The sequence below is a fragment of the Barbus barbus genome (genome assembly GCF_936440315.1).
Source record: "Barbus barbus genome assembly, chromosome: 40".
NCBI lineage: Eukaryota > Metazoa > Chordata > Actinopteri > Cypriniformes > Cyprinidae > Barbus > Barbus barbus.
Genome location: NC_136718.1, coordinates 11339779 through 11367094, shown reverse-complemented (window position 1 = coordinate 11367094; position 27316 = coordinate 11339779). Strand labels below are relative to the sequence as shown.

Below are 27316 nucleotides of genomic sequence, written 5' to 3'. Positions count from 1 at the left end.
TGGTATAATTTGCAAAGATTTGGAACATATTTCCACAGTGAGGGAAAAACTCATCACACCAGGAAATGACCAGAAAATACAAGTCAATTCCCGACTAAATGTGCAAAAAGCGAGAGATAATAAGAATTAAACAGAGTTGTGAAATCAGTGTGTTTGAATTAACACATCAGTTCAGTGTTCTTCCCCCAGGCCATGTGAATATTCGTAATGAGAGTTTAAAAGGCCCACTGTGAGTTGCGTTTTGTATGCCCTGCAAGCTAAACGGCAGGATTAGCACTACCTAAATCACAGCCAGAATGCTGTTAGTGCTTCTCTGATGCAAAATTATTAGCTTGTTAGTAATACACGGTAATGATGGTTTATGGGCAAGATGCATGATCTGTTTTGTGGAATAATGAAACTGGACACTCTCACAAATATGATCTCCTGTGTCCATAATCACAATTCAAATATTTAGACTGTTATATTCATTTTATTTAATTTCTTTTAACCCTTTTTATTTGTACCCACATTGGCCATAGGACTCATTAAAGCTGAATATCATGGGATTTTAAAACAAAATGTGTGGTAAGCCGTGCCATAGCAATAAATATGATACGCATTATGTTTTGATGAGATATGCTGTTATTTTCCATTCAAGTCCACTGGGAAACTGCAGATAAATTTCAATGAGATGCATTTTCACTGAATCTGCATTCTTCCAATAAGACTTCTTCAGGAATACACTGCAAAATGAATTACCATTATTTCATATATATTTAATTACCTTATTATTTACGAAGAAAACATCTTGAGTTGGAAATTGAGCCCAAAAGGGAGGGAACTTCATAAATTAGAAAGATAATGAGCAACCCGATCTGGGGCTTGGTACGTGATTAGGGCCGTTGTTCTTTATTCAGTTCCTCGTGTGTATTTTAGCACCCACACATTCTAGCGTTCACCTTCATGGAGTTACGAGGCTCATTTCTCTCATTATGAGAGGATGAAGGGATTAGATAGAGGTTGTCTGCGGTGTGAATGGAGTAAGGAGGAAAAGCAGAGCGCGTGTGTTAGATAGTGTTAACATTGGACAATTTGAGCCCGTCGCATTTATATGGCGCGAGTGGGCCGCTTTGATCAGTGCGGCAGTACTGAAAACAGATTGCTCTGTCCATGAAGACAGGTATTCAACAGGGTTCAGCGGCTGTGTATTTTTAGAAAAAGAGTAGATAATACTTATGTGCTTGAATGCATTCAGAGCAGCATAACCGAGAGCGGCTTAATTCGGTTCTACCAGTTCAAGCTCTCATCTCCTGGTTATTCATGCATGTGGGCAGACAATCTCGTCACTTAATTGTGTTTGTCTGAAACACTTCTTTGCGACATTAACAGCAAAATTACTCGGGCCACAAGGCTGTCTGTCTAGGTCTGTCATGCTGGTGGTGATTACGCTTGAGCATGAGAAAGCTGTGTGACGAGCAGCCAGGTCCAAATGTATCACACACGCCAGCCTCTTCTGGAGATGAGATGAGCTCTGTTGTGGGGACTAGAGGACGCTGGAGAGGAAGAGATTAGAAAGAGGACAAGGAATCGCTCGCACATAGATCACATACTGATCAACCAGATAGACTTGACTATTTCAGCTGCACCCATTACAGACAGACGCAATTTCCCTAGACAGAGATTTACAGGGATGAAATTCAACAAGGCACCCACAGTGAGGTCTGTAAGAAATGGTTTATGGTGCCTGGGTTGTGTAAGAACTCGACTGCTTTGCACAGACCTGAACTGCACTGGACACCTTTGAGAATCTAAAGCACTTGACCTCAGTGATGGCCGTGACTGAAAGGGAGCAAACCCACACAGCCGTGATCTAGTGGAAAGCTTTCATAAAAGAGTGGAAGCTGTTACAGAAGCAAATGGAGGATCCACTCTCTACTAATACTTGTGGTGTTGAAATTAAAATGTTCAACAAGCATCATGACGGGCCACTTGCTTTTGAGTAAGTGGATTTCAAATGGAACTACATAAATAATTCTAATTCTTTTATAATTAAGTTGGGAAACTGTAAAAAAGTGTTTGTGTAAATACGCTGTGGCAGAAATCACACATCCACATGTCTAAAGTTAGTCAGGCCAGTTGACTCATCACTCATGCCTTGTTCTGCAGATTATCTGCACTGTAAAAAAAAAAAAAAGTAAAAGTTGAGCCAACTTAAAATTTTAAGGCAACCAGTTTCAGCAGTTTAAAATTTCAAGTTGGCTCAACTTTTTTTTTTTTTTTTTTTTTTACAGTGTGCTTTACACTGCATATTTGGTCATCTACCCTCTCTCATGTCAATACAACAAACTCATTATTTTATTCTATTGGAAAACTAAAAAAGTTGTCAAAAGCCATTATTTTCCATACAGTGGAAAGTAAAGTCATCACTAGACATCAAGTTGCAATTTTGTTGGGTTTATTGAAATTACATTCCTGTTTGCAAATCTGTGAATGTTTATATAAATCTATCAATTTACTTAAAATTAGATTGCATGTTTGGTTTTATTTATTTTTTTAATCATGTTTTTATTGTATTTTATTGCGTTAGTTAGCTATAATATTTTTTTTAGTTATTATCATTTAATCAAAACAACCTAACTGCAGTTTGATTGATATTAATTGGAATGCAGGACAAAAAACAAACAAAACAAAAAAACATGATTTTTGAACATTTTTAAAAACGGAGTTATCTGTTTTTGCAAATTAAGTCTTCATATGTAATTAAATATATAATAAAGATATACATATATATAAAAACACAAATGTAGACAGACAGAGAGACATTAGGTAGGTAGGTAGGTAGGTAGACAGACAGACAGACAGACAGACAGATAGACTAAGGTCCTTGATTTTTTCTAAGGCACCTTGAATGTCTACATTATACTTTAATTTAACCTTTTCATTCTCATTCTGTCAACTACCATCAGTCTCGGATATTCTCTCACGTTGATGTTTGGTGTAAAATCACTAGCGCTGGCAGTGCCACATGTGCCAGTATGCTGGTGAATTTAATGCACAAACAGAGCACCCCAAAAAAATTATTTTTTTGGGGGGGGGGGGGGGGGGGGCAGCTTCTCTTAAGGTCCTTTAGGAGATTCAGAATATGATTTCATGCCCCAGATCAGCTCCACAGTCTGAAGCTTCAGCCCCCTCTGAATGTGACAGCCCGCTGACGGCCTTTGAGGAAACGCATACTGATGTGGATAGATTCTCTCTCTTTCTCTTCCCCATCCTCTATCCTTTCTTCCCCTCTCCTTCTCCTCCCTCTCTCTTCTTCAGTCCCCTCTCTCTTTACCCCCTTTCATGCCATTCTTATTCATCTAAAAACAACACCAGCTTTCGCCTTTTGTAGTTGCACAGCATTTTAATAAAACATTGGCGGTTTTATACAGCCCTCCCTTGGCAGGCTGTTTTTCACTCAGCGCTTGGATAGTGGTGCTCGGAGGCATGTGTAGTTTTATAAACCACCAGCTTTCATTTGTCTTCTGTGACTCGTGCTTTCAGTCCCGCTATTGATATTTGCTTCACCCATGTGTAAAATACACGTGTTGTAAAAATCGTAGTGTGAAAAAAACCTACCCGCCATTTGAAAGGGCATTGTTTCAGGAAAATGAATCTACGACAGAGATAATAAATGGAATATGTGCCCATTCAGAGTTTTTGCATAATTTTAGCCGTGATATATAACCATGCCCAACGGCCACTGGAACGAGTAAAAAAAACTGTATATTCACACGTGAGTTGTTTACAGAGATATGGCAAAAATGCATTAGCTGCTAGTCAGTTCAAATATCTTATTCTTTAGTGGTTGGGGTCAGAAAACAGCCTTGCTCTGCCTCGGCGCTGAACCACACTCAGGTCAGAGGTGAAGAGATGCCTCAACAGAATACATCTTGCATTTGTTTTTGTTTTTTTACTGGAGAACAAACATTAGTTCAGAGAATACCTTTCAATATGATCTTTCGTTTCATTCGTATTTTGTTTAAGACGTGGTGCCGTGCATTTTAAAGGGGTGTGCGCTGGGGCGTCTCTCTCTGTTTGCCCTTCATGTGAAATCTCTCATTGTGAATCAGCTTCATCTCAAAGCTCTGAACAGCATGACTCCATCACACTGACATCATGCCAGCAGCAGTAGCAGAGAGATTGAACATTTTAAAGTTTTTCCAAATGCTTGTTCTCAGCTAGTGCTAGCATTTTATGGAAGTGCATATTGTTTTCCTAGTCTATGAAAGTCTGTAAAAAGTAATTCATCTCCAGATTTATATGATGGAGCAATAGTATAATATAATATAATGTAAAGTTTCCACCTGACAGTTATATAGAAAAAAGAAGTGTATCTCTTTCATTTTTGTTCGGGCTCTCTAGCAATTTTTTGTTTTTGAAAGGAGTCTCTCAAAAATATTATGCATAAACGTTTCTTGACATCCGATCAGCATATTAGAAGGAGTTCTGAATGATCATGTGATTCTGAAGTAATGGCTGTAATGGCTGCGGAAAATGTAGCTTTGCCATCACAGGATTAAATTACATTTTAAAATATATGAACATTTAATTATATAAATATTTCACAGTATGTCTGTTTTTACTGTATTTTTAATCAAATAAATGCAGCCTTGGTAAGCATAAGTATGGAAGCCCATTTCCGCCACTTAATAAAAAATAAAAAAAGGTTATTGCGACTTTTTATCTCCCAATTCTGACTTTTTTTCACAGAACTGTGAGATATAAACTCGCAATTGCGAGTTAAAAAGTCAGAATTGCATATTTTCAGGATTCCGATAAATAGAAAGATTAAAGTAACAGCATTTATTTAAAATAGAAAACTGTCACCTTTGATCATTTTAATGCATTCTTGCTGAATAAAAGCAAAAAATTAATTAATTAATTAATTAAATCTTACATACCTCAAAGTTTTAAACAGTAGTGTATTTTACAACCTTGACTTTTTACCTTGCAATGTGACTTCATATACTGTATGATAACTGCGACTATCTCCCAGTGTGTCTTTATTACTTATTTTAAACCTAAGTCCACAATTACCTTTTCTGTTTTTAGTTTGAGATGGAAATAGTCTTCTTCAGTATTGCACATTTTTTGACTTTCAACATAAAAAAAAAAAACTACATTCAGAATGCAGGAAAAAGTGGCCAATCCAATTTTATGCTCATATGTGACTCAAATCTTTTTTTTGTGACAATATGAACAGCACAAACCACAAGGAATCTGTTCGATTCTGATGTGGTCCATTTCCAAATATACTCCTAAATCAGCTACAGGTCTGATGTCTGTGCATTGCGATCTCCAAAATCACTCCTAAGATTTTATATAGAGGTAGTTCTTTGGTCACTGGTGAATATGGAAGACAGCTGCTGAAGTAGACAGTGGAGCGACAGTCAGGTGTTAGAACTCATAAGTATTACAGTGACAGCTCTATACCAGCAAAACTCAGTCATATCATAAATATTTAATTATTATCTCCTCGACCCTGTCTTCGTCCTCCTTATAGCCTGTGCACAAATTCGTAGGCTTCCACGGTATATCACCTTATAAATGCATGCGTAAACACTGACTTCAATGGCCTTCTGCATGACAGAGCTTGTTTGCCGTCTTTGTTATAGCTCTTTTGCGCATGCAAAAGTCAGTTCAGGACTATTCACACACAAATCATTATTTTTAAAAATAATGTAAACAGTCAAGAAAATAACATTGGATTTGAGCAGTAAATCAGAATTCAACACTTAGGCTAGCAACATGACCTTATAACCTGACCAACAAATGGGTCACAAATTGCAAGCAGGTAAATGCACATAATAAAATGCAACTAAACATCTAATCATGCATGGATTGCACAAAAGCTATGGTAGAATCAAACCCAAAGATATGTTGGTGCACATTCATCTATAACTTCAAGCAAAAAGAGGTTGCATGCTTATATTCTCAAAACCCATGAAGCTATATACTGATGGTAAGAAAATATGACGCAGACTATATTAAATATAGATTCTAATGTGAATGAACATGGATTTTGGTTTCCAAGAAAACAATTTTGGTTCTCTGCTGGGTTACTAATTGATATCCAAAGTAAACTTCTAAAGCAAAACTAGTTAAACCCACTGCACTATAATGGAAAAAAATGCTATTATATTAATTAATTTTAAAATAAATTAAAAAGAAAATAATTTAGTACTATACACCCCTTTGCTTGACAAATGACTTTTATAAGAGTTAATTACCCTTGGCCAAGTTACACAATGACTTGACAGGAATCCATTTGAGTGCATTTCAAGCTGTACTGAGATATTGTATTTCCAAAGAAACACCAAGGAACACTAAAAGTAATTATGAGACAAGGTTCTTGAAAAATATCAGTCAGTGGATGGCAACCCAAAGAACTTAATGTACCTCTGAGCAGAGAGACTTCCATCACTGAAATGGTTTGGACACGAGGAACAACTGAGAATCTGTCCAGAACTGGCTGTTCTCCAAAACAGTGTCTGGGCGAGAGGAGAAACAGAAGCAGAGGTCATTAACAGAAACACTAACACGGCAACACTAGCAGAGTTAGAGTCCTCTGTGATAAACACAGAAGACTGTGTATGCGAGACAACAAACACAGTTCAGAAATCTGTGTGGTACAACCAAAATTACTTTGTTGGGAGAAAAAAACAACAACAAACACACACAAACACACATCACATCTCAGCAGGAGTTTTGCCCAAAGGCGTGTAGGAGAGACTCACAATTTGGAAGAGGATTCTGTAGTTAGACCAGATTCCAACTTTCAGGCCTTAATACAAAGTGCTATATTGGAACAAACCTAACACAGCACATCACAACGAGCACAGCATCCCTACTGAGAAGCAGCATCACGCTTGAGGCACGATTCTTTGCGGCACAGACCAGAAAACTCATAAAAAAAGCGAAAGGAAAATGGATAGAGAACAAAATCGAAAGCAAAGTAGAAAAATCCTGGTGGCGCAGTAAGGAGCTCTGGGACACAGAAGATGATTCATCTTCCTACAGGAAGAACTTACAACAAAGTGTGTAACGTCCTGGAGTCGCTCAGTCAGAGGCCAGACCTCAATTCAACAGAGAATGAGAATGACTTCTGTACAAAGATAATTCTCACATGACTTAGTAGAAAAAGGCTGTCGCAGTTTATTGTTGCTGCAAAAATAATATACTTAATATAATAGTGATTATCTAAACCTGCTTAAAGAATAATATTTGTTAAGCAAAATTGTATAACAAAAAAATATAAAGTTTCGAGTCAGATTCTTTTATACTTTTATGTAAAATGTAATACAAAGATGCGTTGAATTGTTTAAAAGTGACAGTAAAGACATTGCTACAATAAAAATTCTATATAAAAAAAATGCTGTTCTTTTAAACTTTCTACTTTGTCATAAGGAGCACAACTATAAGGGAACATACAGTAATAAGGAATGTTTATTGAGCAGCAACTCAGAATGATTTCTGATGGATCACATGACAGAGAAAACTGCTGAAAATTCGGCTTTGTCATCAAAAAAATAAATGTAAATAAATAAATACATTTTTAAATCTATTACAATAAAATGCATTATTATTTCATAATATTACTGTTTTCACTGTGTTTTTGATCAAATAATTGCAGCCTTGGTGAGCATAAGAGAAAAACTTTTTAAAAAAAATCGACCCCAAACTTTTGAGTACAGATTCTGATTTAATATTTCTTTTTCCTTCACGGGGTAATAATTCTGCTCTATTGGTGGTTTTTCTGTAGCAGTAAACCCGTTAGCCTTTATTCCACTGGGTAAAAATACACTGCTAGGGATGCGTTTCTTGTGCACTGGAATAGATAACCTCTGTTCGTTGCCTCAGAGTTCATTCTTTGCCCTGGTGGAAGCAGCTTGGTTGTGAGAAACAGGTTTTTTTCTATAGGTGACAAATTTGCTTTGAGGGTTGCAAGGATAAAGCAATTCATCAGTGAACAGTACTCACCAATTTCAGCTTTTCCCAGAAGAGTGACAGCATTCTGTGATGCAACACCCAGAGGAATAAACACCCCTGGCCCGTATGTAATAGCAGTGGAGGTTGTGATTTTTCTGCGTGTCATCAGTCTGCTCTCTCATCAACTGCTGTTGACAGCACTGTCAGAGTGTATGGCTAAAACCTGTATTCTGCCAAGGTCACCTTAAGAAACCTTCTGGTTTCGGGCTTTGAGACATTCTTGTTTGCTGGCTCGATTTAAACAGACCTGGTTATAGGATGAATAATGAAGTAGTGACAGAAAATAACTGTAAGTCTCTGTGTGTTATGGGTTTGATAGATGACTTTAAAAAAAGGAAGGAGACCCTAAAAAGAGAAATATTCAAACAAACGGACCCCCTTGGCTTTGTTTTTGTCATAATTGTTATCATACGGCTCATTTTACTTTAAAAGAAAAATTACATTAATCTGTAAGTAATTCATGAAAAAAAAGCTATTATTATTGTAAAACACAAAGTTGGATTGTTTTAACCCAGTGTTTTTAAGAGTGTATAAATAATAAAATATAATGATTGTAAAAAATAAATAAATAAATAGCAGACCAAAGTTTAAAATTACTTACCAAAAAGAGTCTGCACATTAAACAAGCTGAATTAATTGCAAAATACTGTGGAGGAAACAATGTTATTTGCAATAAATGCAAATGGTGTTAAGTGTTATAACAGTAATATTTTATAACAGAAATATAACAGTATTTCTTTGTAGGAAAAGTGATATTTAGATGCTATTTTTACTTGCAAATACTATTTCCACCTCAGTGTATTGTACCACATTAGAAAACAGCATGCAATAATAACAACAAAAATATTAACAATAATATATATATATTTTTATTTATTCAATTTTTACGATCTTACGTTTTCCTATGCCTAACTCTAACCCACTCCTACACCTCTACCATAACAAATGTTTATCCATCTGCTCACTGTCCTCAAAGGTCCAGGAAGATGGTAACAACATGAGCTGCACACATCATGTCCAATGTGCAGCTCATCTCATCAACACAACTACTTCTGATTTCAATTAGGCCTATTAAATACCCATTAGGCAGGGGAAGAATGGGAAAGAACTCACACCAAAATCTACATTTACCATTACTGTCCATGCCAGTGCTTCTGTTCTGTATGGGTTTCTTTTGTAATTTTGTCTGGCCACAGAGTGTTTATAATTCTGTAAGAAAAGTGGCTTAATTATAGATGGTTTTGTAAATTAAATTCTGATAGGAGACACACTTCAACTGTAAATTTGTCATAAGGAGCACAACTATAAGGGAACAGACCCTGTCATGATTTTGCTTTCACTGTACAGCATTTCTGTCTCCTCACCCAGACTGGCTCCTCTTTTCATTGTCCTATTTTGCTTCTAGCTGTTTTGCAGCATGTGACTGAAATCTTTCCTGTCCAGGCTCATATGTTTATAGTCAGAGCCGCATTGTGCCTGCTCATCTGTCGCTGTTTGTTTGTCCTCTGAAAGCGTGTTTGTTTGCTGTTGAGAGGTTGTGATATAACCTGCCTGTCAGGGGAAAGTCTCCCGCAGATGGCTGCGGATGAATGGAACAATTGAGGCCGAATGCACACACTACGCCTTCTCCAGACAGACAGACACAACACACACACACACACTCCAGCTGGCTAATTAGATAGCAGAAGAGTCAAAGTTATAGCCCGTGTGTAATACGCTGTCTATTTTTCTCTCTCCCCACCCTGGCTGCTGCAGGAAAATGAGCTTTTATTGGTCCCCGATGGCCTGGTCTCATATCCATTAAACTGAATAAGTGCCTGAAATAGCCCTTGTAGTAAGCAGTATGATGCAGGATTCACTACCACAGCAGCTATCAGCGCATCCGCTAGATCAATCAGAGGTGTAGCCCACACTCCCTCAGGGTGACCTTATGTTATGTCTTTTAAAAATATGATGCTCAGCACCATTCAATGATACTCTGTAGGTTTTCTAAGTTTGCTTAGTCATTAACATTTCATGGAATTATACGCAAGACTTTTAAATTGAATTTTCGGGATGTTTTTGAGACGTTCCAGCAACGGTTAGTAAACATTATGGCAGCAAAGTGCTAGACTGCTTTTGGCTTCTCCTATTTAAATGGATACCGGATCTAATTTCAGATATACATTTGATGAAAGGAACCAGAAAAGAGATCCAAAAATGCTAAAAATGGGATAAGGTTTTAAAAAATGAATAGGAAAATGCAGTACTGTAGTCTGGTTGACGGTACAAAGTGAGGTCCAAAGTCTGAGCTTATGGGAATCTAATTTAAATCTGACCACAAACCATTTTAGGACAAAACATTTTTATGATGCACGATTAATAAAAATAAAATCAAAATCTTGATTTCGCGTAGTGTGATTATCAAATTGCAAAGGGTGTAATTTAGTCAAATACTTGCCCTGCATGTTTCAGAGTTAAGTGCAGCACTGTGTTCTTTTACACAGCTCATAATAAAGTGTTTTCAGCACCACAAAGCGGCTCGTGTCACAGTAAAATTCCACACAAAAACCTCTCTGCATCTGCTTTTTAGTAATGCAACATGCACCAACTAGCTTCCCATCAGTTTGTAAATTAAGTGATAAGAATATTATATGACAATATTTCTTGTTTTGTTTAATATTTAGGAATAGTTAAAGTCTTTAAATGTTCACTGGTTCCTGCCTTCTTCTTCCCGTATCTACGAACTGTGTTACAATAATATGTATCAGAAATATCTCTATATATTTGATTTTTCCCACAAAATGTGCAGCCCTACGTTATGACGTAAAATGTTTAAGACATAGGCCTATTTAAGATTTTGCACTATTTCTAGGTCACTAATGAAATAAGTAAACATGTGACTATTTGTACAGATGGTCAAATGTTCTTGCTTCCGCTCTCTTTGGATCATCTCAAATCATGCTGGAGGATACCAGGTTTTACACAATCTTAAGGAGTTCATGCAGCTCAAGAGCTGCTGTCATTAAAGCAAAAAGAAAACAAATTCTACAACAAATGTCATTTTTCAGTTCAACTTTTCATTCAATTTGTAATGGAATAAAAATGCAAAACAGCATAATTTTCACTAGTGGTCTCAGACTTTTGGTTCCAGTGTACAGTATGTGCGCACACACACTGACATAAGGTCCAGTTAATGAAAGCTGCTTGACAGTGTTTTACCACAGCTTTAAAAGTCCTCTGACCCCCTGTTTGATATGTTGAGTAGGAAGGGGCCACACGGAGGCCTCTACGAGATAACGTTAAGCCCCTGAGGTTCAGCAATCAATTTTTAGCGAGTTGCTCAAAGTGACAGAATACAAAAAGCAATCACGTCCCTGCATGGATCTGAGCTGTCCACTGTCACCTGCTTAAACATTCAGAAGCGCTTTAAAATATTCTGATGTGCTGTTAAAACAGTCGACAGGCAGCACTCTGTTCCTGTCTTTCTTTGTGTGTCTCTACCCTCCTGTTTTGACTAACTTCAATCTAGAGGTAATGAGAGCCTAAGAAGCTGGAGACAGAGAAGCTATTTACATTTTTATTGATTTTTGAAAGTGCATTTAACATTTTTTTTCTCCCCTTTCCCCTACTCTTTTCAAATCCCCAAATGAGAGGCCCACTGCTCTGTTTACGCTCATTGAGGAGTGAAGATATTTTAGTCAGGAGCTCCTGCATTTTCTCCCTCTCTTGATAGATCAAAGCGGAAACTGGGTCTGTCTTATGTAATTAAGACTAGGCATTAAAGAAAACAAACCCCTGTGAATTCTGACTGAAGCCCCACCGGGAAATTGAGTATTTTTCATAATTAAGGAAGCACAAACAAGGCCTACTCAACAATCTACAATATTTCTCAGTGGATCATTATTGTTTCCTGATTTCCATAATGCTATTTGTCTGGTTGACTTCTCGAAGCCAAACCTTCTAGTTACAGTATGGCCATGACCGCAACTGTGTTGTTAGCAGGTGCACATATTGTACTGTGCCATTTTTACACCAAGGGAGAAGCTTTTTGATATTTGCTGTTTTCCATACAGTAAAGGGTCAGCGGGATTTTAGGCTTTAAAAATAACACAAAACACCATAAAAGTGGTCTATTTGATTTGTGTGCTGGTGTTGTTGATGTTATTTTCTGTTCCCGGATCTTTGAGTGAGTGAAATGAACTCGGGAAACGAATCAGCGAATTAATCATTTAGACTGGCTTTGTGAACTGAATCAACCGATTCAATTAAAATTTCAGACTCTAAAAACACTGGGTTAAAAACAACCCAATTTGGGTTGTTTTTAACCCAAGGGCTGGGTAAATATAGGACAGAACCCATATTGGGTTAATTTTACTCAGCAAATTGGGTTGTTTATTTAACCAGGCATAATGGGTTGATTTAACCCAGCTAATGGGTTTATTAATTTTTACTTTATTACTATCTTATTTTTTACTTCATACATTAAATAATGTTTAAAGCAGTGGCGTGCGGTGGTGTTTTAAAATGAGGAGGCAGTTATGAGTTTATATAGGCTATACATACATACACACACATATATATATATATATATAAAATTCTTGTCCCTGTTACACTTAATGTGTTTAAGTGCAAATAGCTATAGATTCTGTTTACAGCTGGATTTTCTGCTATTTATACTACTTAGTGCAAACAGTGGCAATTATCTGCACCTCAGTATTGTAGTAATTTATAAAACAATATGCAGTGAAAATTATAATTTTAATTCAAATTGCTAAATGGATGTCACCTTATTGGGACAATAAATCCCTTCCTAAACCTACCCTAACCCTACCCGATCCTTTAAGTTCAACTTTTAGATTATTTCCTTCATTATTGCTGAAAATACATGCCTTTCCGACGTTATATCTGATTTGAAGTGACCAACAAGGCGCGTTATAATTGTACAAAGACGCTCCGTTTTTTTATTTGTGAACTGATGCTCAGCTGTTTGTTTGTTTTTAATTGTCAACTTATTTTCGGATCATCGTCATAAACGCTCTGTCACAAACATTGTCTCGACTCACAGCCACGAAGATACATCTTTCATTTCATCAAGCTGAATGCTCATTAAAAACTGACAGTCATCATGTTTTCAAGCCATTTCATGTTTCATTTTGGCATGACACAAAGCAGTGATATCTAATCGGGAGAGTTGTTTACTTACTTTATAATTAGTCAATAGCCATTATTTCCTTCATTCATGCCGGGATCTCGCACGAAAATAAGAGGCGGGATTTATCGCAGGAACCAATCACATCCAACCATAAGCGATCATATCAGGAACTGCCTCCTCTCACGTGACTTTCCCAGTTCATTTCAATGAGCCTCCAGAAAGGTCACCGCACGCTTTGGGGTCTCTGTAGAAAGTCTATGGACCGAAGGGAGGCAAGCCTCCGCGGTGACTTTACCTGCGGGTGTCGCTGTTGAACAGTGTTATTTTATAAAAACGAGTGACTTTTAGACTTTTAATGTCATATTTAGTCATATTTGCGCTCTTTTATTTTTGTAAAATCGATAATTTTCTCATGCAATTTTGAGGAGAGGAGACACTGCCTCCCTTTGCCTCCTCGGAGGAAACGCCCCAGGTTTACAGATTAATTTAAATCCTCTAAACCAGGGGTTTTCAACCTTTTAGGACATGCGCCCCCCTAAATTTGTCTAATTTCAAATCCCTGCAATAAATAACCGCTGGGTTACTTCTTAGCCAGATTCTGAGAAAGAAGATGGGCTACAAACAGGTGTTTATTTTTATTTTTTTTGCAGATTAATATTTTAACTATATAATTAGATTTATCTGATTATTATAATGCGATTTGACTGCTTTAATTTATACTCTATTAAAAGCTTTTTTCAGACATCTGCAAACTATTTTGCAAATGGGTTCTTTATAAAAAAAAAATACACATTTCAGCATTAGAATAGCCTAATCTCTCTGTTGGGAATCACTCAGAAACATCTGCAAAGTTTTAATTAGTTTACATATGAAAATAAAACTAAAAAAGAATCTGCAGGCAACGTTCTGGCAAGGTTATCTTTAGGTTACAAAATTAAACCAAAAAATAACCTGCAGGGAACGTTGTGGGAAGGTTCTCTTTTGGTTATTAAAAAAAACTAATCAATTAACTTAAAGGGAACATTCTTAGAACGTTCTTATTTTGTTCCTAATAAATAAATAAATTTAAAAAAGGGAACCATTTGGGAGCATTAGGGGAAGGCTCTGTTTGTTGGCTATGAACTAGAGCTGCTTTCTTGACAACCCCTCTCACAGTTCACTTCTATTATATTAAAAAAAGATTGATCAGGATAATCTTCAAAATGAATAGAAGTCATACTGGTTTGGAACAAAATGAGAGTGTGTTAATATGACAATTTTCCATTTTGGATTAACTATCCCTTTAATAATTGGTCTCTGTGGGTGTTTTGCACTGATATAAACAGTACTTGAACTGTTTTATCAGTTTTATAATGAGTAGTTAATTTCTCTCCAGTGGGCTGATGTGGTTTTGTCATTTGATTCACCTGTTCGCACAAATCTGTTTTGACACAAATGTACAATGGCCTATATGCTTTGAAATGGTAGCAAGTCATCCCTTTGCTGTTCAGTTTATTTACTGAATATATTTGTTAAAATAACAATCTGTTCAGATAACCTTGAATTCAGAGAGCACTGAAGAATGGTGCTCAGTTCAGTGAACAATAGGTCCAATCTGCTCATGAACTGAAGATTTTCCATCTCTATCTGATATTTCTGTCTCTAAAGGCTGGATTAGCCGAGTGTTTTGTAATATATGAATATGTGAATACAGGAACCTACAGGCTTTCATTCTTAAAGGACTTTGGTTTATTTTAGATCACTCATTGTTAAAGTGCTCTTAAGACAAATTGCAGCAGTTACCCATCATTCCCTTTGTCCTGATCCTACAGAGCCTTTTCTCTTCTATTAGAGTCAGCAAAGCTTTATTAGCATGATTATTAGAATTTACAGCATTGGCAGAACATACTGCTGTACCGAAATAGAACCTTGAGAAAATAAATAAGGTAAATTAAAGAAAGAGACACGGAATGCATTAAAGGAAAACATGAAAAGAAATAGTCAAGTTAATAAAGAAGTACTGAAGGGGTGATTTAAAAAAGGGACAGGACAAAATAAAATAAATGAGCCTAAGTAAATAAAGGAATATTAGATTTTAATGGGAACATAAATGAAAGGACAAATAATGGGAATATAAAAGAAAGGGAGAAGTAGAAAATAAAAGCAAAAAGAGAAAAAAATTAAACTTAATGTAGGACAAATATAAGGAAAATAAAAGGAAGAGACAAGCCATAAATAAATAACAAATAGTGGTACGTAAATAAAGAAATAATGAAGGAGAACTTTTAAAAAATGGACCAGGAAGAATAATAAATTAAGTAAAGAATACTTCACTGGAAAAATAAAATAAAGGAACAAATAAACTAAATCAAAAGAACTGAATGGAAAAATAAAGGAAAGGCACAAGGAAAAAAATAATAAGGTTAATATACTGTAAGAACAGTGTAGGGAAAAAAGAGACAAAATATATTGAACTCAAATAATAAAATTTAGATCTAAAATATGGCATATATACCTGTACAAAATATGTGTCTCATCTCTCATATGTATCTCACTCCCTCTTCTTTTTTCTCTTCTGCTTCTAAAGCACTGATCATCCTCCCTAAGGAGTGTCTGAGGTGTCTACATTGAAATGCATGATGAATTATGTGGCAATATAAGGGGACCGTGAAAGATGACAAGCATAAGATAATGATTGCAAATGTAGATCCACGTGGCGAGTCAGGAGTTTTTGTTTGTTTACTAATGGCTTTGTCTTTCGACAGAAGGAGGGACATGCGAGGTGATTGCGGCACACAGGTGCTGTAACAAAAACAAGATTGAAGAGAGATCTCAGACAGTGAAGTGCTCCTGTTTACCAGGGAAAGTGGCAGGAACCACCAGGAATAAACCCTCCTGTGTTGACGGTAAGTGAAGAGACGGCAACCGTGGATGAAGTCTTAAAGGAATAATTCACACCAAAATGAAAATTAGCTGAAAATTTACTCACATCCAAGTCATCCAAGATGTAGGTGAAGATTTGTTTCTTACTTGGAGCAGATGTGTAGAAATTTAGCACTATATCAATTGCTCACCAATGGATCCTCTGCAGTGAATGGGTGCCGCCAGAATGAGTCTCCAAACAGCTGATAAAAACATCACAATAATCCACAAGTAATCCACACGACTTCAGTCCAAAAATTAACATCTTGTGAAGTAAAAAGCTACATGTTTTTAATAAAGTTAAAGTCCATCATTAGGACATTTTTCATCAAATTGCTTTCTCCAGTGAAAATGCCATCTTGTCTGAATCAGGAGAGAAATATGCACAAATCAAGCACGGTTTACAAACAAAAATAGTCCAAAACAGTTCTAAACAAGTATGTATGTTGGTGGATTTTGATGCGAGAGGACAACAGGGGATGGACTTTTTACTTGAGGAAGCGTTATAATGGATTATAGATTTGTGTTTTGGCCAGAAGGGACAGTTTTAAGTTAAAATGTCTTAATGATGGATTTGTTTATTACAAAAATGCAGCTTTTCCCTTCATAAGATGTTAATTGATGGACTTGTGTGGATTATTGTGATGGTGTTTTTATCAGCTGTTTGGACTCTCACTCCGGCACCCATTCACCAAATCTGTCCTGATCAAGAACCAAACTCATCAACATCTTCGATGTCATTTGTTTTATGTTGTTAGAAATGTAACAGATGCTCGACTGTTTTAAACCATCTCAATGCGGCTTTGCAGTGTGTGAACAGGCTTGCACAGTGCAGCTGTGCTTAAACACACTCTGTGCAGCTGTGTTAAGCTGCAAGGTGCTTCAAAAGACTGTGGAGCTTTTTAAGGTGTGGTATATTTGAAGAAACTCTGTTCAGGGTTGCTCTTGCAGTGTCCCTGCCCTAGAAAAGCTCAGATCCTCAGGGCTTTTCATTATTAATGCTCTGTCCTTATGACAAACGAGCTGCTGTAAACTAACACTTCTGGGAGAACATCTCACTCGCAACGCACTCAGAGATAATCAAAGAACATTAACTTTGACTGAATCTTGCGGAGGAGCATCCAATCTTTTCCCCATGTCAAGCTCGTTAGGATATTCTTTTCCTAAAGGTGAAGTGTGTCGTTTTTTGGATATTAAAACAGCTAAAGGCTCAGCTTGAAAGGATTCTAGCATCATTTACTCATCGTCATGCCTTTCCAAACCTGTGACTTTCTGTGGAAACGAGATGTTAAACACAATGAGAGCATCAATCACCATTCGCTGTCATTGTATGGAAAAAAGGTAAACGGTGACTGATGCTGTATTTCATTAAATAGCAAGGGTTAAATCAAGGGTTAGCATCATGATTTAATAAAACATTCTGTACAAATTCTGCAAGACATAAATATATAGGCAGCTGCTGTTTCCATCTTTACAGGCCGCAGTGTGTTGTCTAATAAAGTTCAGAGGCGTGAGGTGTGTGTGGATGGGACTTTTTCCTGATATTTGTGTGTGTGATTTCTGTAGTTGATATTTTACCAAAAAGAAAGAGCGAGAGAAAGAAAGAAAAAGAAAAAGAAAAATACACAACGATGGTCTGTGCTCTGAAAAAAAATCTTGATTTATTTAAAGCAACAGGGGAAAAAGCAAAGGTGTTTGGTCCAAAGATGCCTTAAGTTACTTGGAACTTTATGTTGTTGCTGGTCTACCTTTAAAAAAATACAATTTCTGCCAAGAAAGTAATTAAAAAACAATGACAAAAAGATTCTGGAAGCTTTATGCACATTTTTAAAGGTATCCCATATAATGGTTTTATGATTTGAAACAGTCATTTTAACTGAAATAATTAAGTAATACATTAATTAAATTTATTTTTTTAACTGTAACTGCAATTAACAATAATATTTTATATATTTACAGATTCTGCCAAAATGTTATTTAAAAACAACGGCAGAAGGATTCTGGAAGCTTTAACCACGTTTTTGAAGAAGTTCCCATATTATTATTTTTTTAAGATTTGAAACGAATCATAATCAATTAATAATCCATTATGAGTTAAATAATCAGTTTTAACAGAAGTAGTGTTAGTATTTTAAATAAACTTATATAATATAAACTAATATTTGTAATAATGTTATTTAGGTTTTGCAGCAGTAACATTAACTTAAGTGACTATTTACATTAATTTCTTAATTATTTTAATTTATTATGGTCAGCAGTAACATTTACTGAAGTGACCCTGGAGCACAAAACCAGTCTTAAGTCGCTGGGGTATATTTGTAGCAATAACCAAAAATACATTGTATGGGTCAAAATTATCCATTTTTCTTTTATGCCAAAAATCATTAGGATATTAAGTAAAGATCATGTTCCATTAAGATATTTAGTGAATTTCCTACTGTAAATATATAAAAACTTAATTTTTGATCAGTAATATGCATAGCTAAGAACTTCATTTGGACAACTGTAAAGGTGATTTTCTCAATATTTAGATTTTTTTGCACCCTCAGATTCCAGATTTTCAAATAGTTGAATCTCAGCCAAATATTGTCCGATCCTAACAAACCATACATCAATGGAAAGCTTATTTATAGATGATGTGTGAGATGACAAAAAATTGACACTTATGACTGGTTTTGTGGTCCAGGGTCGCATATAATATGTTAGCAGTAACTAGGATTCAAAAGGCTACATTTTGTTGAATTTTATGATCTCTGGTTCCTAGTTAAACCAAGATGACACATTTACTGAGGTGTCACTGAGATGATGGCCATTAATACTGGTCCGTGTTCTCGCTCCTCTCATTCACATTGATATTCTAGGATATGAGGCTGAAGGCTAACTCACCCGCTCTCTGTCAAAGGAGTACATGACATTGAAGGCTACATGTTATGTATGAGATGCTTTGTTTACTTTTTGGAGGATAAGAGACCTCAGTAAAGTGAATTTTTATCAAAAAACAGAGCTCTTGCCTGAGGTTATGTTTTCCATGGATTTTTTTTATTGCTCTGTGTCCTTGGCCAGGCTGAACTGGCAAAAACGGGAAGAACAGTGTTAGGTTCGCCTCAGCCAGTGCTGTGACTATTGTACATGCGTGCAAAGTCTATAAAGCATGAACGTTTGTTCATCCTTTAAAAATATGCATGGAGAAAGTGTTGAGCACAGGCAAATCTAATTTTAATGTCCTGTTTGCAAGGAGACAACTACTAGTCGAGTGCTTTTGGGTTTTACAATATTAATGTATGTGACTTAAGTTCACCCTTTATCACAGACAAGGAGTAGTGACAAACTTGTCATGTACTTGTCAGAATATTAATAATGTAAAAGTGCATTATATTATATTTTCATGTAACACTCTCTCCTTAAACGTTGGGTGTTTGATGTTAGATACCATTACCGTGATGCATTATTGTATCGTATTCTAACATAAGATGTTCTCAAACTCCTGAGCACCTGCTTCTTTAATGGTCTCTATTCTTTCTCCATCCGGTAATGATCATAAATTTCACAAAGTGGGAAAAATTATAGTTTTACGTGGATTCTTCTGTTTCAAGCAACTGAAATGACGTAAAACTTTCCATTGTAATGGCTGTAAATTGACCTTCATTTTATATAAATATAGAATATTGACCATGTAAGTCTTCATAAGATTTCTTAAGAGTACAAGGTGAAGTGATTTAAGTGAATGAATCGGCATGAGATTTCATTTCAGAATAATACATTTGATAAAGTGCCACTCTGTGAAATGGCTGTGCTCCTACTAACCGCAGACATCCACTGAGGCTATTCAAGCACATTAGATTCAAGTCCATTTTATTTGTATAGGGCTTTTCACAACATATTGTTTCAAAGCAGCTTTATAGAAAATTGTACCTTAAAGCCCCAATGAACAAGCCAAAGGTGACTGTGGCAAGAACAAAAATCCATAAAATGTTTAAGAGAAAAGCTTCCTTGAGAGGAACCAGACCCTGCAGGAAAAAGCAATCCTCCTCTAACAAAGCACATATACAATTATTACACATGACAAATATTATGGTTACATATTATATGTAATAATGTGTGCTTTGTATATGCTATTCATTGAATACATCTACTCACCATTGACTCCCACTGTATAGACAAAACAAAACATTTATCAAAATATCTTCTTTCATGTTCCACAGAAGAAAGATATGACAGAATTTTTATTTAAAAATGACATTTCATTAAATTTAGACAATGCTTAAATTGCTTAGAGTATATATGCATAATAATCTATCCTACAACACTTGGAGTAATGCAGTCAGTTAATGAAGCATCCTCTGACATGTAAATATCATATGTCAGATGGTCAAGGAGCAGTCGATCACGGAGAATTGGACATTACTCTGTTTTAAGTCAGATGCCAGTGAGAGTCTAATCCAATTATGATCTGCTCACAGCCTCCATAGTGATTGGGAAGTGGTGGTGTGAGATGGAGCCGTGTCTGGAGGGAGAGGAATGCAAGACTCTACCAGATAACTCCGGCTGGATGTGCTACTCCGGAAACAAAATCAAAACCACCAGGGTGAGATTTAGAGCAGTCAAAAGCATGTGATACTTTAGCTTTTTAACAATACAAGACTCTTGGTGGTGCAGCGTGTGATTGCATGATGTTAATGTGTGTGTGTGTGTGTGGCCCATCCGTTTTTTCTTTTTTTTTTCTTTCGTATTTCACTGAAATACTTTATTGATAAAAAACAGAATACAGAACAATAAATAAACAACCCTCCTACACCTGAATGGCTGCAGGCAGGTGTGTCGGACGCCTGAAGTATTATAAAAATAGAAGAGCTGTACACTGCTGGAACTCACTAGAAATCCAATATTTATTAAAATAGCAGCGATTCGGTCATGTAACTTCCCTCAAGCAGAAAATGACACTCAAATAACTGTTTTAAATAAAAGTAGCCAATCAGAGTGTTTCTTCAGGTAACCAATAAGGTCATTTCTGTAAAAGCAGATGTGAATTTTTTTCTTCCATTTTTTTTTTATTTTTTACAGAATACCCACCCTTACACATCCTTGTAGCAGATGTAATGTTACTGCGAGCTCATAACGGAGGAACTTTACGAAGGTTTTTGATATTATTCCTTCTTTCTGTCACAACTGTGATTCAGTCAAGGCATAAAATGACTGATAGAAAACAGACAAATTATGGATTTCAAAGGCGCAGACACTATGGTACATTTGTGAACTTCTAATAAATTCTGATAATTACAATCGCATTTAGTTAGTCTGTTTGATATGTTGCTGCAAATGATCAAACATGAAACTCATTCTCAGCTTGCTTTCGTATTACTCATCCAGCTTTTATTTACTGTACTTTTTCAGGGAAACATCCAAGACGACAAGCTGAATTAAGTTTTCTCAACTCTAAACCAACAGACATGTGTTTAATGGCTTGAAATGGAGTCCTCTGCTCATAAATCCATCTGTCTCTGACTAACACGGACACCAGACTTTCTAAGAAAATCTTTGTGGCCGTTGAACACTGCTGGTTCTTTCATTGTTTTGTTTTTGTTTGACATTTGTCAAATATTTGTTTCCTCTCAAATATTTGTTTCCTGGATAATGAAACTCATATCCCTTTGTGTGGAGTGCACTCAAACCAGCTATACCTTGCCTGAAATAATCTTCAACTGTAATATTCTTGGATGTTCCTATGTCTCCGGAAGAACATATTCATTCTCCTACTGTATGTAGTGAAACTGGCTTCCTGTTCATGTGGATTTTCAGAAGGGGATTGATCCTCATCAAGCAAGAATAATTAAGACACTGTGCATCGACTGTGAGTAAAATGCTGAGGAGCACATGTACATGGAATGACCGATCCAGTCCGGAAATGTTCCTCCGTTTCCTGGAACATTATATCAGATTCAGAATGAATTCTGGTGGAGATACTAAAATCAAACAAGTCTTCAGCATGATTTGTGTAAAGTTGTAAAAATAGGTGAAGGAAATGTTTTACATAAATAAAATGGATTCAAAACAGGTGAAAATGATGTTAAAAATGTATTTGACTTACAATAAACAATAATTTAATGTGAACGTAATGGGTTGGAAAGTGCAACAGAACAGTCTTGTTTACATATTCTTGTCCGCTGTTCTGTTGATTGGTTAAAGATGCTGTTTTTATTATTATTATTGGGCTTCAGTAATATTTTGACAAATTGAGTCATCAAGGTTTAACTGAAGTGTTCTGAGAATTTACATTTTTAATGAAAAACTAATAGACCGTCACTTTGGCTGCAGCAGTATATAAAAGTTGTGGATTTATTACTGAAGTTAATGAAGCCTGATTGAAATATGCTGGTGCATGCACATATAAAATACCGTGACATTTATATATTCTGAATCAAATTCATTTTCTGTTGTTCAGATATACCTTCATTAAATGGTACAAGACTTATTAAAACCATTCTGTATATTGGGGGATCTGGACAGTTAAATGTACCCCAGGAAAGCGGGTGGAGGGTCTTTGAATGTGTAGGCTGGCAGTCCACACTGAAGGACACTGTGGAAATTCTGACACCCGCTGGGACATTTACCTGTCGTTTAAATTCAGAAATAGCCCTCTCTGCTCGAAGCAGCTGAGGGCCAGAGCACGCACTCACTCTGAATATGTAGCCGTGAACATGAGAGCCTCCGTGTTGCTGTCGGCATGCAGAAAGAAGGCTCTAACTACAGGCTGAGTGAATACAGATCACTACATTTACAGTCCTCCGCATGGGACAGCAGAGGATGAACTTTAGCCCTCACCTTCAGTGGAGCTTTAGTGGAATTTCAAACAGTTGAATACAGAGTATCAGAGTGGAAAATGAATACAAGGAAATCTTAAGCAAATATCAGCATTATCTGAGACTGGCTGAGCTTTTGCTAGTATGGTTTTTGCTAAATTGAAAAAGTTCTTTTGGGTTTTTGAAACGATGAAGAGGAATCACAATATTATTTTTAAGAACATAAATGGAAGGAATAAGCTGATCTAATTCCAGTCTTCAGCATCATTATATAAACGTTTCCGTGCTCAGATTTGATTGGCTGAGCAGTGAGTGCTGATACAGTCCAGGAGCACTGGGACTTTTCGCTGTTTGTATCACTCCACTTGTCTGTGTTTGCATGTTCAAAACTGTCTGTGCATTAATAGTGGGGATTTCACAGTGTTACTTACTGGAAAGGTCTGGAAAGTTTGAAATGATTCATTCAACCAATTTGTTAAAAATTTATTAATTTATAAACGTAAAAAGTGACTGTCTTTATAAGTGAATCACTAAATCATTATCTCAACTGATTCATTAAAAAAAGTGACTCATTAAATCAATTTATTCAACAAGTTTGATCAAAAGAACTGATTCATTCAGGAAATGGGTGTGTCTGAATTTGCATACCGTAGTGAGCAGCTGCTTCTTTTGAATAAGTACTCTCATTGCCATGAGACCTACTAGCATCGGTTGCATTGCTTTACTGCCATTCACAACTGCTCTCCCATGGCCTCATGGGATAGTAAAGTGTTCACCAGATGCAAACTTCAGAAATTTATTAGAAATAGTGTTTTTCTGTTTTGTTTTTTGAGAAATAAAGACATACTGATCTTTTCTGGTTTTTTTTTTTGGCCTACTAGGGCTGTATGGATATTTATATATAGCCACTGTCTTTATTTGTGAATCATGTAACCATTATTTTAACCAATTTATTTAAAAACAATGAGCTAAACAAGTGCCTGCTTTAATGAGTGAGTCACTGTATCATTTACTCAACTGATTCATTCAAAAGCACTCATTCAGGGACACCATTACTAGGAAATTATTCTGCTTTGACTGATTTTCATATTTTCATTGGCAGAGCAAGTAACTGACAGTACTGTGTCTACTATTTCTTGTTTACTGAACTGTATAAAAGCAATATCTCCCACTGCAGCCTCGTGCATATGGATGAATCACAGCCCTTCTGCCTGTGTGATATTGCTTTATTATAAAACACCTACCAATTTTTCAGATTTCTATCTACTGAAACTGGACATTTTGACACATAAGTTAGCCATTAAAATCATCAAAACTCTCAAACAAGCAATTCCTTCTGTAATTTAAGCACATGATTATGGGTAGTTGACTACATGTCCATGGATCTTTTGAATCAGTGTCATAATTTTATAAGAGGAAGTGTATATCTGGGTCACCTTTTGTTTAAAAAAAAACATTTTAATCACATTTTTGCCTCTATTAGTTCATGTTAAATGGTTAAATACAGTTGAAACAGTCTGTCAGTAATATGAGCTCACAAAGACAGCATGCATAATAATTATAACAGAAATGAAAAAAAAAACAATTACAACAGAAAAAAACTGTTAAACACAGTTGGGAAAGTATAGCAGGTCACACCACAGGACACTGACTTTCCTGTAGTGTTTTCTGTCAATTACTCATACACATATTTCCCAGGATTTCTACCATGCCCTTTTACCACTTCCAACCTCCAGTGCTTTTTTTTTTTTTTTTTTTGGAAAGGCAAAGGTATTCATATGCACCTTGAGTTCTTCAGAAAAAGTGTTGGACAAAAACATATCACACATGCTGATGGTTGCTGTTGAGCTCTTTGAGGTCCAGCAAATGAGGCTATTAAGAATTCAAAGCAGTTTCTGATACAATGAAGCCACTGGAGCTTTGAAGGATAAAAGCAGTGATGTCCTCCTCACTGCCACGGAGTTAACTGCACTGATATTTGCTCAGAGAGACAATTCTAGGTCTGGAAAGTCTGAAAACGCTCCTGTGAGGCTCTCTGTCTGCTCTGCAAATCTCAATGTCATTACAAAAAGTCATTTATATAACACTTTAAAAGGATGGCAAATGAGATTGCAAATTGGATCCTTTTGAAAATAAATAGCTGGTATTTTTTCTATGAAAGATTCAAAATAAATACAGAAAACACTAACCGAAATTCTCATGTATGAAATTAAATAATCGATCTATGAAAGGATAGTTTGCCAGTAGAGAAAACAATATTATAGAGGACTCATACGTTTGCCGGAAACAATGGTTTGAAATGAAAAACACCCTAATGATAGATTTGTTAATTACAAACATGCAGATTTTCATAACACAATGTTAATTGATTGACTGGAGTTGCATGGATTATTTTGATGTTTTATCAGCTCTCGTTCTGACGGCACCCATTCACTGCAGAGGATCCATTGGTGATGTAATGCTAAATTTCTCCAAATCTGTTCAGATTAAGAAACAAACTCATCATCTTGGATGGCCTGAGGGTGAGTAAATTTTCACATTTTCATTTTTGGGTGAACTATTTTTTTTAATTAACACGCTCAACAATATAACAATGTCTGCTTTCTTGCTGTGTTGAACTGCAGCATGAATGCTGATCACAACGTGAGCTCCCTTGTTTTTGTTGGTAAAGCCCCTCTTTTTGACTCTAATTTAACCTGACATCAGGAGCTTCTTACACAACCCTGCTCTCAATCACAATTATTAATGACCAGCAGAGAGTCAGGAGCTGTCAACGTGTGTGCTGTTTGGAATTGTGCATGCAATACAGCATTAAAACTTCCCCAGAATCACTACCTCGGTGTCTTTCCAAATCGAGTAATGGGTAACACTGAATAATTCAAAGAAAAGCAGAGATTTCCAAATCTAAAACATGATTAAGGCATGCACAAAAGCTAAACCAACCAACCTGCTCAAATCTCACAGTTGTCTGAGTTGGTTTTTAAAATGCCAGCCATCATTATTCTTTTTTAATCGTGGTACATGAAGATCAGAACAGCACAGCCTGTGGTGATAGACAATGCGAACCCAAGACTCGCTCTCACCTTTCATTTTCACCTTCTCGCTTCACTTAATTCACAGCCTCTTCACTTAATTCACAGCCTTCACACCCAGTTACACAAACAAGACGGGTATCTCTCAACTGCAAACACACACCAAAACACTAGATCAGAAGGGGCAGCCAAAAAAAGGAAATCACCCAAAAGCATCCTAGACAGCTCATTACAGAGTCTTAGTTCTTCATGAAACACAAAACTAGTTAGCGTACACAATTTTAAGGTAATATTGAAATAAATAAATAAACCAATATGTTTAATGAGGTTAGAACACCCCAAGCCTTTTTCAATAAAGTTTTTTTATTTTTTATTTATAATTTCTTGTGCATGGCATGGGGCTCAGTTTAGTGTTGTAATTATTGGGACAAGTAACCAACTGTGCAGTTGTAAACATTTTTTAGTCAATAAAAATTAATCACAAATGAAAATGTCTATAGGGCTGTAAAACATTCACCATGTTAAAATGATAAGAATTTTCCAACCCTATTCAAAGTCACATGCAAGCTTTTGCATGTGACTTTGAATAGGGTTGGAAAATTCTTATCCCTTCACAATAAGAACATCCCAGCAGATGTGAAGCAAAACAAGAGTTTAATAAAAATGATCCACCAATCAGTTTTGTCTGTGTTGCTCTACACATCAATAAGACTGAGATTTATGATTAATGTGCATGTAAAAACGTACAAAATAGAATGCCTTTCTGGACTTTGATTCAATCAAAGTATGTATGGAAACTTATACATTTTTCTAAATCACACTCAAAGACAAATTCCAAAACAGATGGAGCACATCAATACTCAATTAGTTATGCCAAGCACCTGTACAGTTAACTCATTTCCACTGACTGCACAATTCACAACTTTCTCCAAATTCTCTAAATCTATACTATATTTTCATTTAATTGTAAATAACATGCAAAAAACATACATAAAGTGTATTTTTGTAAAGTGTGCTTATATTTAGTTTTTTATGATGATTGCTCTTTTTACAAGTATGCTAAAGTGTGCTTCTTTTTACACAATGGAAAGGTCTTGTACGCTTAATTTTAAAGGAACAGTACACCCAAAAGTGAAAATTCTGTCATCATTTGTTACTTCTAACCATCTCTTTGCCATTCATCGAAAGTCAGTGCACTTTGATTGTATGGAAAAGAGCAGCTTGAATCTCCTTTTGTGTTTGATGGTAGAAAGTAAGTCATACATGTTGGGAATGAGGATGAATAAACAGTGACAGAATCTTAATTTATGTGTTCCTTTCCCTCCTTTCCTCTGTCCCACGGCGAGTATGATGCAAGTAAGGATTTTTGGTTATTATCTGACCAATGAACACACATTTTGGACATGTTTTGCCCCCACATGCATTCTAATTTTCTCCTC

At 36.1% G+C, this 27316-nt stretch overlaps 1 protein-coding gene across 3 annotated transcripts in view; it reads left to right on the top strand.

Annotated features, from left to right (window-relative positions):
- tafa1a (TAFA chemokine like family member 1a) overlaps positions 1-23442 on the top strand; it is a gene marked incomplete at its 5' end in the record, with an annotated part of 39822 nt that extends 16380 nt beyond the window's left edge. Inside the window, 3 exons of one of the 3 annotated variants that reach the window (XM_079400549.1) lie at positions 15892-16032; positions 20509-20633; positions 21440-23442. In XM_079400549.1, the coding sequence (XP_079256675.1) occupies positions 15892-16032; positions 20509-20633; positions 21440-21469 (296 nt within the window). In that variant the 3' untranslated portion in view covers positions 21470-23442. Of the gene's footprint in view, positions 1-15891; positions 16033-20508; positions 20634-21109; positions 21183-21439 lie in introns of those variants that run through there. The other 2 variants (XM_079400550.1, XM_079400551.1) reach the window with 2 other exon arrangements.
- Between the last annotated feature and the right edge of the window lie 3874 nt (positions 23443-27316).